Genomic DNA, 11,245 nt, shown 5'->3' with positions numbered 1-11,245 from the left:
TGCAGAGGAAAACCTTTTATTGTTGATGCCGTTGAATAATGGCAGCCAAACAAATTTTATATATATATATATATATATATATATATATATTATTGAAATATAATATATTATATAATATTGAAATATAATATATTATATAATATTGAAATATAATATATTATATAATATTGAAATATATTAGAGTTTTATTTAGGTACAGGAAGAAAGGGAGCAGATTTTCATCTGGAATTGTTGAAGCTTTTAAAGTACCACCAATTTTCATTTTGGGAATGTTAAACAGATCTTGGAGGTAGTGCTGCGTGTCACTTTACACAAGCGGCTAGCAGGCTTCAGCAATCTTCACCATTTAAAGTTGGCTGTAAGCCCTTACAATGTCCCCTGTGATGGGGTGAACATTAACCAATTGAGGTCCGCACTCTAGCCGAATGATGGCCACAGCACGGACCTGAATTTCCGGGAGGCGATCTTAGGACATCCTCCCCTTTTGCATGCTCCCCGCACTGTGGTCATAGAGACTTGGGCTATCACCGATCCAAGTAAGGGGCCGATTCCTAGCCCCTTACCACGTGATCAGCTGTCAGCCAATGACAGCTGATCACGTGTGTAAACAAAAGCTTTCCCTTAAACAAAAGTTTACAAAACACGGAATTCTGTGTACAGGGGACCGCGATCTGGCTGTTTTGCAGGGAGAAAAAACAGCCAGTTAGTAAAGCATAAGTAGCACACAGATTGTGCTCAGGCACGTTTCACCCTTTTTGGGGCCTAATCCTAAAAAAAGTGAAATTCATTTTGAGGAGTTCGCTACAGTTGGAGAATAATGGCTGGAGCCATTTGCTAATTTTATTCACATTAATGCAATGGGGAGGTGGTGTCTGTGTTCAGACAGCCACCATTTTGTTAAAGTCTACTAGAGCCCGACAAGCCGGTCCCCTGTACCAGTCTATTCACATGCTGATCCGACCAATACAGGTTTGGGGGGGCATTTGAACATTTTTTTTAATTTTGGGATACATATGCAATTATGTTCAGATATATATTTATTTTATTGTGTGGTGTATATGTTTCCCATGTACACTCTGATGCCAAGGACTAAACAGTCAGTGTTCCTTGACATGCAAACCACACTACAGAGTGGTGATGCACAGTCAAATCCCAATATCAAAGCTAACTGAAGCATCCAAGGGGCATATGATATATAATAATTTCTGACACGTCCTCTCTACATAATTTACATTTTGGTGTTCTGCAATACCACAATTGTTTTGGATCAGGTTTTATTTTTTTTGTATTTTATTCACAATTATACAACAGGGAGTCAGTGTCTCAGTGCAGAAGGCCGCCATTTTGTTGAGATATAAAAAAAAAAAAACAGAGTTTGCGACAAACATACCCCCATTAGAGCATTTGGGGAAAATGTTTTGAGAATAAAATAATGCATTTCTTTGCTTCAGTATCTCTGCAGTGCCAGCAAGCTGGATGAGGACCTGATCTCATGTTATTACTGGCTTTGTGATGGACATGTTTAGGAAAAAGTCTAACTTGTAACTCATATCCATCAGTTTCTAAGCTAAAAAACCTTCCTTTATAGGCAGTCTGTTGAAAGAACAGAGGTAACCTGTGCAGACCAGACCTCTTTCCACACCACCAGCACTGTTAGTTCTGAACACACGGACTGTAGGACCAAATACCCATACGCCTGTTTTGTTGCAGAATTCAGATTATCAGCTCAATTTATCATTCAGTTTATCATTCTCACAGTTTTTTTTTTCCATCTTCAAGGTAAAGTTTATTCTTTTGATAAATCAACTTCATCCTGTATTTCCACAAGTCCATTGCTTCCTGACCTCTATGAATATGAAAGGTGAGTTTTTGAATGCCTGTTAATGTAAAAGGTGTAGTTTAGTAAAAATCCTCACATATAGAAGAATGGCCAGCTCTTCTAGAGATCAATTGAATAGTCAGACATTTACTTCTAATTCATTAGTAACCGATCTGTCCAATGTGTTTAACTACAAAACGCCCCTCCAATATGGTGTATAATGCAAATGCGTTAAGGGTTTTAAAACTTTGGTTTTATTTCATAAAAAGATATTCTCGTATATTAACTTTTTTTTCTACTGTATACATATATTACCAAAGCGCACTGCACTCCTTTAATGCCAAAACTGCATTGGATTTTTTTTCCAACCGTAAGCAGTACGTAGGGACATACAAGTTTTTAAGACCGTTTCAGGTGTTCCCTCTTCTTCATCCAAGTTAAAGGTTGAATTTGGTGAAGGGTGTGGACATCTGAAACTCTCAATTTACTGCTTACTTACATTGAAGGTGTGAACTATTGCCACAGCATGGGGTTAGAGATGTTTTAAATTTGCATTCTGTGTGGAAGACACATGGGGGGGTTATTTACAAAAACTGCATGGTGCAAAATGTGGTTCAGCTCTGCAAAGAAGCCAGTTGGCTCCCAGGTTTTATTGTCGAGGCTTAAAATGGATGTAAACCCTCACATATACCCAGTGAAGTGAACAGCCTCAGATGATACATGGAGATGAAACAAATCCTCCCCCTAGATAAGTTTTATCCCTTGTACACAGAGTCGGACATTCCGACAACAAAATCTGTCGGATTTTTTCCGACACTGGTGGTGCATACACACGGTCGGACAAAGTTGACGGAAAATCCGATCGTTCGGAACGTAATGACGTTCATTCGTTACGACAGGACTACGTTCAGGCTAATAGCCAATAGCTTTGGTCTCGTAATTTGATCTGAGCATGCGTGGTACTTTGTCCGATCGGAATTCTCTACAAGCGATCGGACAAAGTCCGACCGGATCATGTTGTCAGAAAATGTTATATCCAGCTCCCAAAATTTGTTGGTCGGACATTCCGACAGAAAAAGTCAGATGGAGGCCACGCACGGTCGGATTATCCGACAACACGGTCCGATCGGACATTTTCAGTCGGAATGTCTGACCGTGTGTACAGGGGCTTAGACTCTGTTCACACTGGGGCAACTTGTCAGACGACTTAGCTGCCTGAAAAGTCATGCTCCATTCTGTACAATGGAACCGTTCTAGTAGGAGCGACACAAGTCGCTCCAACTTAGAAAAAGGTTCCTGTACTACTTTTGGGGAGACTTCAGGCGACTTGCATTGATTTCTATACAGAAGTCATTTTGCAAGCTGCCGCTGAAGTCAGATGCAGGTCGCCTGAGACAGTCGCGCTGCAAGTCGTGTGGCCTCAGTGTGAACCGACCCTTACTTGCATATCTGCTGTCTTCAGCTTTCTACACTGTTTAAAAGTGCATACTGTTGCAAATTTTGTTTTCCTCATTCAGCAGTGGGAGGGTAGTCTAGGCATACCCCATGTGTGAGATGATTGGAGGAAAGGTACAGAGGAACGAAGAAACTTTCAGAGCTGTATTGTGAATAGACAAGCTCTCTGCTTATCCATCTCTAAGCACCCTCCCCGACACAAAATTCCAATAGGTGTATAGGTCAGGAAGGGTGTTTGCAACCACTTTAATTGATTAAGCTGAAGTTAAAAGTGAATTGGCTACCATGTAAAAAGAGAATTGGCTACCATGTACAGCTGCACCAGATTCTGATTGCATCAGTTTTAGTAAATCTACCCCATGATGTTGAAGACCCCTCACCCTTGTACAATAATGGTTGTTTCAGTTCAACATTGATGTTTGACATCTATTCACACTTTCAGCCATGTAAATGAAAGCATTAACAGCTATGAAGCCTTCTTGACAGCAATGATGTGATTTCTTGACTATAAAAGGGAGGTTCCACAATTCTTGCACCTCTCATCATGATCTTGGAGAAACCACCTCTACTTTTCTATAGCGATTGAATCGGGGTATTGGTGTATGATGTATGGATATAAAAGCTGGGGTATTTTTCCTAAAACTCATTGTAACTGATAAAGTTTATTGAATAAGCGATATAATGTTTTCAAATTACAGAATAAGTCCAGTTGAATGTGACTAAATACTTCTAGATATACCATAACCTGGATAAATGAGATCTTCACAGACATGACAGTACTTGGTCCTTTTTTTTTTTTTTTTTTTGTATGTCTTTAATATTTTCTCCACATTTGCACGCAGGCCGAGCTGTGGAGCCAAGTGACTATGACAAGGCTTGGGACAAACTATTTTATTCTCTAGGGCAGGGATATGCAATTAGCGGACCTCCAGCTGTTGCAAAACTACAAGTCCCATCATGCCTCTGTTTCTGGTTGTTATGCTTGTGGCTGTCAGTCTTGCTATGCCTCATGGGAATTGTAGTTCTGTAACAGCTGGAGGTCCACTAATTGCATATCCCTGCTCTAGGGTGTCTACTAAAAAAATAAATATAATGTTTGGGGATTTGAGTAATTTTCTAGCCAAAAAAAAAATGAATTTAACTTGAAACCAACAAATGTCAGAAAAGAGTTTAGTGTTTAAGTGGTTAAACTTTTTTCACTTGACAAATTGTTACAATGTTTCTACTTAAGTTCAACTGATAAAGAATGTTGTAAATCTTGGCAGACTGCCCAGTTTTTTCCTTCCTTTCTTTTGAGGGCTGTGGCTTCAGAAGAGCAGAGAGAATTCTTTGCATAGCAAGAATCCTAAAACACTTTAGTCAAGATCGCAACGGGGAAAAACGCAATAACGATTAATCGTGCAGCTCTAACGGCAGTCATATACAAGGGACACATATAAATGCAGCTCTGTAATCATTAACACATGATTAAATTTATTTTTTAAATGCAAACTGTGTGAGTACTTAAATTTCACCTGATACAGGCAGTCCCCGAGTTACAAACATTCAATTTATGAACGGAGGGAGAAACATGAAGTGAGAGGAAATTCACTCCTGTAAGAGTTATCATGGGGGCGGGGGCGGGGGGGGGGGAGAAAGGTGTCTCAGTGGAAGCTTTATCACCAATCCTTGTTTCCATGACAGCCCAAAAATGTTCAAGATCCAATTGTCATGGGGACAGAAAGTGAACAGGGGCACAGACCGCAAAACAAACATTACAGGGGTGTTGACCCTTCCTTATGCTATCCAAAAAAAAGTAAATAATTTTTTTGGCTGAAGTTGTGTGTTCCAACTTGCGTACACATTCAGTTTTTAAAACTGAGTTCCACCCATAATTTGATCTTTATATGAATCCTTACCTTTCTGCTAGGATAACATTTGGCAAAAACTTTTTGGTTTTTTTTTTTTTTTTTTTTACACACCGTATCTGGCTTTTTGCTAGGGTGTGCCTTGTAATCTGCCTCTTCCAATCCACAGCGATGTACATCATTGGCCATTGCCACAGCTTCATCTGCACGCTAGGCTAAGGCTTCCAGGTTTTGCTGCAGATTGATTTATTATCTTTGTTGCCATAACAATGTGATGGGTCCTTTTGTTGCCGCCCGTTTTGATGGTAACCAGACACACTGCCTGCTACACTCAGTGTATAATGCACATGAGTGAGATTGGGAGGTGCGTGCTGGGTAACCAGCAGCACCTTATCCCAGAACAGGGTCCTGGTGGGCTTCACATGCCCACAATCAAGATGGAAGCACTCAGGAAAATGAAAACCTTTATAAAAATATGTACTTGAACCGCAATTTAATTCTAATCATGATTTACTGTATATGTGCTCAGCTTAATTTTCATTAATCAGGTTTACATCCACTTTAAGTTTATTTTGTTTCTGGCAAGGGCTCTACTTTAAGTAGTTACAGCAACAGTTTTTCCTCCTCATACATTACGATACTTGGGTACAAACGCAGTTCAACTGAGGGGGGGCAATAGAGCAAACAAAGGCGCAAAATGGGCCAAAATCAAAAGGTTAACAGATGGCTCAACAGAGCCTACAGAGTCGCTTGAGTAACTATAAAATCAAAGCTAGCATCAGCGGAGGCCTGAACATCCACCTGGTAAAACTTAAGATGGCTCTAGATGGATTGAAATGGCTCCAGTTTAGCAGAGACCAGACGAATTTCAATCTATCTATGGCCATTCCCACTCCATAGAAGTCGATCTAACAAATAACATCTGTCGAATGGGAATCTTGGGGAAAAAAAATTGTCGATCAGGGGCCCTAAATGTGTGAATAGAAGACCAGGGGAAAGGCTTGCAAAAATCTGAGAAACGGGTGCCTGATGTTGAAAATGAGGTGCTAAGATTGAATGAGGCGCTGTCGACTACACTTAGCAATAGTGGAACAAGAGGACAGCTGTCCCCTATGAGGCCCTTCGAAAACGACAGATTTGGGCTGTTGTAAAGGAGTTGGGAAACTCGAACAGCACATGCATATCCAGGCAATGGAGATAAACGTCCTTAGGATGTTTAGGCAGACTGAGAGATGGCAGAACAATGTCCTGGTTAAGTTGAAAGGTCAAAAAAAAAAAAAAAATTGGGAAGAAAAGAGGCTATGGGCTCAAAACAATCTTGACCTTGTTTTCAGAAAAATTTGTAGTGCTGTGAATATAAATGTCAAAAATCTAATTAACAATTGAATATAACCACAGCTAAACAATAACCCCAAGTGCTCAAGTGAATATTGCCACAAAGTCAAAATAGTCCTCAAGTCCAATAAAGTAAAAAAAAAAAAAAAAATTACAAATCTTTGTGTGTGACACTATGGGGGTTATATACTAAAGGAAAATCCACTTTGCACTGCAAGTGCACTTGAAAGTAAAGTCACTGTAGATCCAAGGTGGACATGCAAGGAAAATAAAAAACAGCATTTTAGCTTGCACGTGATTGAATGATAAAATCAGCAGAGTGTCAGGGCTGGTTTAGCCCTTCCTCCTCTGGGCTGGCCGCTCAGCTGTTGGCTAATTGCCAGCTCTCTTCTCTTTCCAGTTACCAGCTGTTCCCGATGATGCTCGTCTGACCTGCCAATTTAAAGCCTTCCTGCTCTCTCTTTCATTTGCCTTTGCGTTGGTCACATCACTAGGAACCATCTCCTGCTGTTTGTTTCAAGACTGGCTTGCTGACATCCCTCCTGGCTTCTTTCCTGCTTGCAGTTGCTCTCCTTGGATCCCTGACGTCTGGACTGACTGATTACCCGATCTGGTTTATGAACTTTGGACTGGCTGACTACCCGTTCTGGCTACTGGACTCTGGCTATGCTTCACTACGCTTTTTTCTATTTACCGTATATACTCGAGTATAGGCCGACCCGAATATAAGCCGAGGCCCCCAATTTACCCCCAAAAAACTGGAAAACTTATTGACTCGTGTATAAGCCGAGGGTGAGACATGGCTGTCCATCCCTGTGTGTCCGTCCATCCCTGTGTGTGTGTCCGTCCATCCATCCCTGTGTGTGTATCCATCCATCCATCCATCCCTGTGTGTGTGTGTGTGTGTGTGTGTGTGTGTGTATCCATCCATCCATCCATCCATCCATCCATCCCTGTGTGTGTGTGTGTGTGTGTATCCATCCATCCATCCATCCCTGTGTGTGTCCATCCATCCATCCATCCCTGTGTGTGTGTCCGTGCAGCCTTGTGTGTGTGTCCAGCCTACCTGTGTCCCGAGCCTCCGTCCCGAGCCGCCGTCGTCCCGAGCCTCCTCCGTCCCGTGCCTCCTCCGTCCCGTGCCTCCTCCGTCCCGTGTCGTGCCGATGGATCGCCGCTCCAGGATCGCCGCTCTTCTCGGCGGCCATTCTACAATTCAAAAGCCGCGCCTCCGCCTGTGATAGGCGGAACACTCAATTTCCCAGCAGCCTGTGTTCCGCCTATCACGGACATCCTCTCATACTCGTCCGTAGTATGAGAATAAGCGGATGTCCGTGATAGGCGGAACACTGACTGCTGGGAAATTCAGTGTTCCACCTATCACAGGCGGAGGCGGAGAAGGAGGCGCGGCTTTTGAATTTTAATGTCCGCCGTCTGTCTGCTCGATACGCTGATCGAGCAGTCAGACAGCGGTGACTCGAGTATAAGCCGAGGGGGCACTTTCAGCCTCAAAAAAGAGGCTGAAAATCTCGGCTTATACTCGAGTATATACGGTACCTTTTTTATTTTTATTAATAAACAAGTGTGATTTGATTGTACTTCCGTCTCTGTCTGTTTCATGGTTCCTGACGCAGAGCTCATTTCAGATCTACCCCTTAGATTTAGGGCGACTGCACTTGCAGTGCAAAGTGGATTTGCCTTTCGTAAATAACCCCCTATGTGCTCTAGTTAGTGCTCCACCTCTCCCAACAGATTGGAACTTGCCAAGAAAATGGCTCTCCTAATTATAGATCGGCACACTGCTCATGGAAGTAAAAAAAGATCCAGACCTCTCAAAGCTCCTGCGTTCTTGTACTCCACCTTTCCTCCACATAAGATGCCTCCAGGCAGCATGTATAGAGAAAAAAAAAAAAGGCTCAGAGTATAATACAATACAAACTCTCAAGCGCTGACGTCACATCTGGTTGACCTGCAGCCACGCTCCGACACGTTTTGTCATTCTGAATTTATCAATGGAATAGCTGGATGGAATGGCAAGTAATATCTCTACTCACGAATGGAGGATAAACCTATGATATAAGCTATAGAACCCTTATCACATAGGCATACTTCTCTGGGAGTGGAAAACGCATCCAATATGGTCTTCTCAAGAACATTAGAGGAACATCCCTTTATGTATATATCTTTTTAATGCCTAGGATTGTTCAAATAATCCTGGTCCTGACCCTCATTTGTCTTCTGGATATTCCTTAACCATACTGAATGGTGGCCACTGTTTTATAGAAAGCTAGCTATTCCTTTCTGTGGGCTTATAGAAAACTTTAATGTACAAGGCATTAGCCTGGATAAAATCATCATATCCCCAAAAAAATATTCTCTACCCTACTCCATTGGTATTACAAATTAATATTATTTAATTCCACCATAAATGACCGTAAACTGTCTTCTGAGAAATCCCAGATGAACAGCAGGTCATCTATAAATTATGGTAAAACAGAAGTTCATGTCCCTGGTGACTAAAGACAAATTTGTCCTTGCATTCAGACAAACTCATTTACAAGACTGAGCATAAACTTTGCATTCCATGCATGCAGCCCCCCTAATACCGCGTACACACGACCCAGACTTTCTGGCAGACTAGGTCTGGTGGTCTTCCCGACGTACTTTTCAGCGGAGTTCCGACAGACTTCCAAACAAACGGACTTAGCCACACACGAACGGACACTGGAGCGGTGTGCTGGCAAGGAACAAAAAGTCCTGCCAGCAGCTTTTTTGGAGCAGTGAACTCACCGCTGCTCCCCATTGATTTCAAGCAGCGTGCGATACAACCGGCAAAACGACATTTTGCGGGCGGATTTAGTCCCCTTTTGGCCTCTAGCGGGGGCTTAAAACCGCCCCACTAGCAGCTGAATAGCGCAGCTAAAATGACGGTAAAGCAGCACTAAAAATAGCACCGCTTTACTGCCAAAACCCGGTGCGGCTTGGTGTGAAAGCCATCTTAGGATAAGCCCTTGTTCCTGTTGTAACACAAGAAAGGGTTCTTTACAGGCTAAGGTTGCCAAATTAGACAGGTGCAGCATAAGTGATAGTGATGAGAAAGGCAGCCTTGTGAGAAAGGATAGACCCGCGGAATATCCCTAATGGGTTGAAAGGGTGGTCTCTAAAAAGCCGAACCAGGCTGAGATCCCATAGTCACTGCAAATGTATAGGAATAACAATGCTAGTGACACCCTGTATGAAGGCCCTCAATTTTTCATTTATTTTTTTAATTGCCAAATGGCTCCAGCTGGACCTCCCATGGGGTTGATTTACCTAAATTGGAGAGTGTAAAATCTGGTGCAGCTGTGCATAGAAACCAATCGGCTTCCAGGTTTTTTTTTGTCAAGCCTTAACCACTTCAATACAGGACACTTAACCACTTGCTTACTGGGCACTTAAACCCCCCTCAGTCCCAGACCAATTTTCAGCTTTCAGCGCTGATGCACTTTGAATGACAATTGCGCGGGCATACAACACTGTACCCAAATTAAATTTTTATCATTTTTTTTCCCACAAATAGAGCTTTCTTTTGGTGGTATTTAATTACAGCTCGGAGTTTTATTTTTTGCTAAACAAACCAAAAAAGATGCAAAAAAAAAATCACGTTTTAATAGTTTGTTATAACATTTTGCAAACGGGTAATTTTTCTCCTTCATTGAAGTGCGCTGATTAGGCGGCACTGATGGGCTGCATTGGTGGGCACTGATGGGCTGCATTGGTGGGCACTGATGGGCTGCACTGATGGGCTGCACTGGTGGGCACTGATAGGCATAGTTAAGGCGGCACCGATGGGCACAGATAAGGCGGCGAAAGATGGGCACAGATAAGATGGCACGGATGGGTGGCACGGATTGGCACTGATAGGTACCACTGATAGATGGGACTGATGGGCACTGATAGGTGGCTCTGATAGGTGGCACTGCTGGGCACTGATGGGCGGCACTGCTGGGCACTGATGGGCGGCACTGGGGTGCAGCACCTTTGAGGCAGATTGTGGGCACTGCTGGGTGGCACTGTGGGCAGTGCTGGGTGGCACTGTGGGCACTGCTGGGTGGCACTGACGGGGGGCACTTACTTTTAATAAGTGGGGCACTGCAGGGGGCAGGTGGGCACTGGCAGGGGGCAGGTGGTCGCTAGCAGGGCTGGCCGTGATCGGGACTGATGTCCCGATCACGGCCGCCGGTGGTCGGCTTTTTTTTTTCTCCTCGCGCTGTCAGCGCGAGGAGGAATAATAGCCGATTACCGGCTCCGTTATATCACATGATCAGCTGTCATTGGCTGACAGCTGATCACATGATAAGGGGTCGGGATCGACCGCTTGCACGGATCGGTGATCAGGCGAGTCTCATGGACTCGCCGATCACAGAGCGCGCCGCGCGCGCCCCTCAGGGGGCACGCAGGCTGCTCGTACACGGGACTACGTCAATAGACGTAGTCCCGGAAAAGGAGATCCGCGCTGTAGCCGTCAATTGACTATAGTGCGGATCTCAAGTGGTTAAACACCTTCCTGCCCAGACCAATTTTGAGCTTTCAGCGCTGTCGCAATTTGAATGACAATTGCGCGGTCATGCTACACTGTACCCAAATTAAATTTTTATCATTTTTTTCCCCACAAATAGAGCTTTCTTTTGGTGGTATTTGATCACCTCCTACGGTTTTTATTTTTTGCTAAACAAATTAAAAATAAGACAGAAAATTTTGAAAAAAAGTTTTGTTTTTTGTTTGTTTCAAAACTTTGTAAATAAGTTTTTTC

General features: G+C 43.1%; 1 protein-coding gene across 1 annotated transcript in view; it reads left to right on the top strand.

Annotated features, from left to right (window-relative positions):
* Nucleotides 1-11,245, top strand: part of SETD7 (SET domain containing 7, histone lysine methyltransferase) — a 95,495-nt gene that overhangs the window by 64,684 nt on the left and 19,566 nt on the right. The window contains exon 5 of the mRNA XM_077476928.1: nucleotides 1,780-1,861. Within this exon, the coding sequence (XP_077333054.1) occupies nucleotides 1,780-1,861 (82 nt within the window). The remainder of the gene's footprint in view (nucleotides 1-1,779; nucleotides 1,862-11,245) is intronic.

Source organism: Lithobates pipiens, unplaced genomic scaffold (assembly GCF_037356315.1).
Source record: "Lithobates pipiens isolate NorthernLeopardFrog02 unplaced genomic scaffold, aLitPip1_a1.2 Scaffold_13, whole genome shotgun sequence".
In the NCBI taxonomy this organism is placed as follows: Eukaryota; Metazoa; Chordata; class Amphibia; order Anura; family Ranidae; genus Lithobates; species Lithobates pipiens.
Note: the sequence above shows the minus strand (reverse complement) of the source record. Positions and strands in the feature narration are given on the sequence as shown.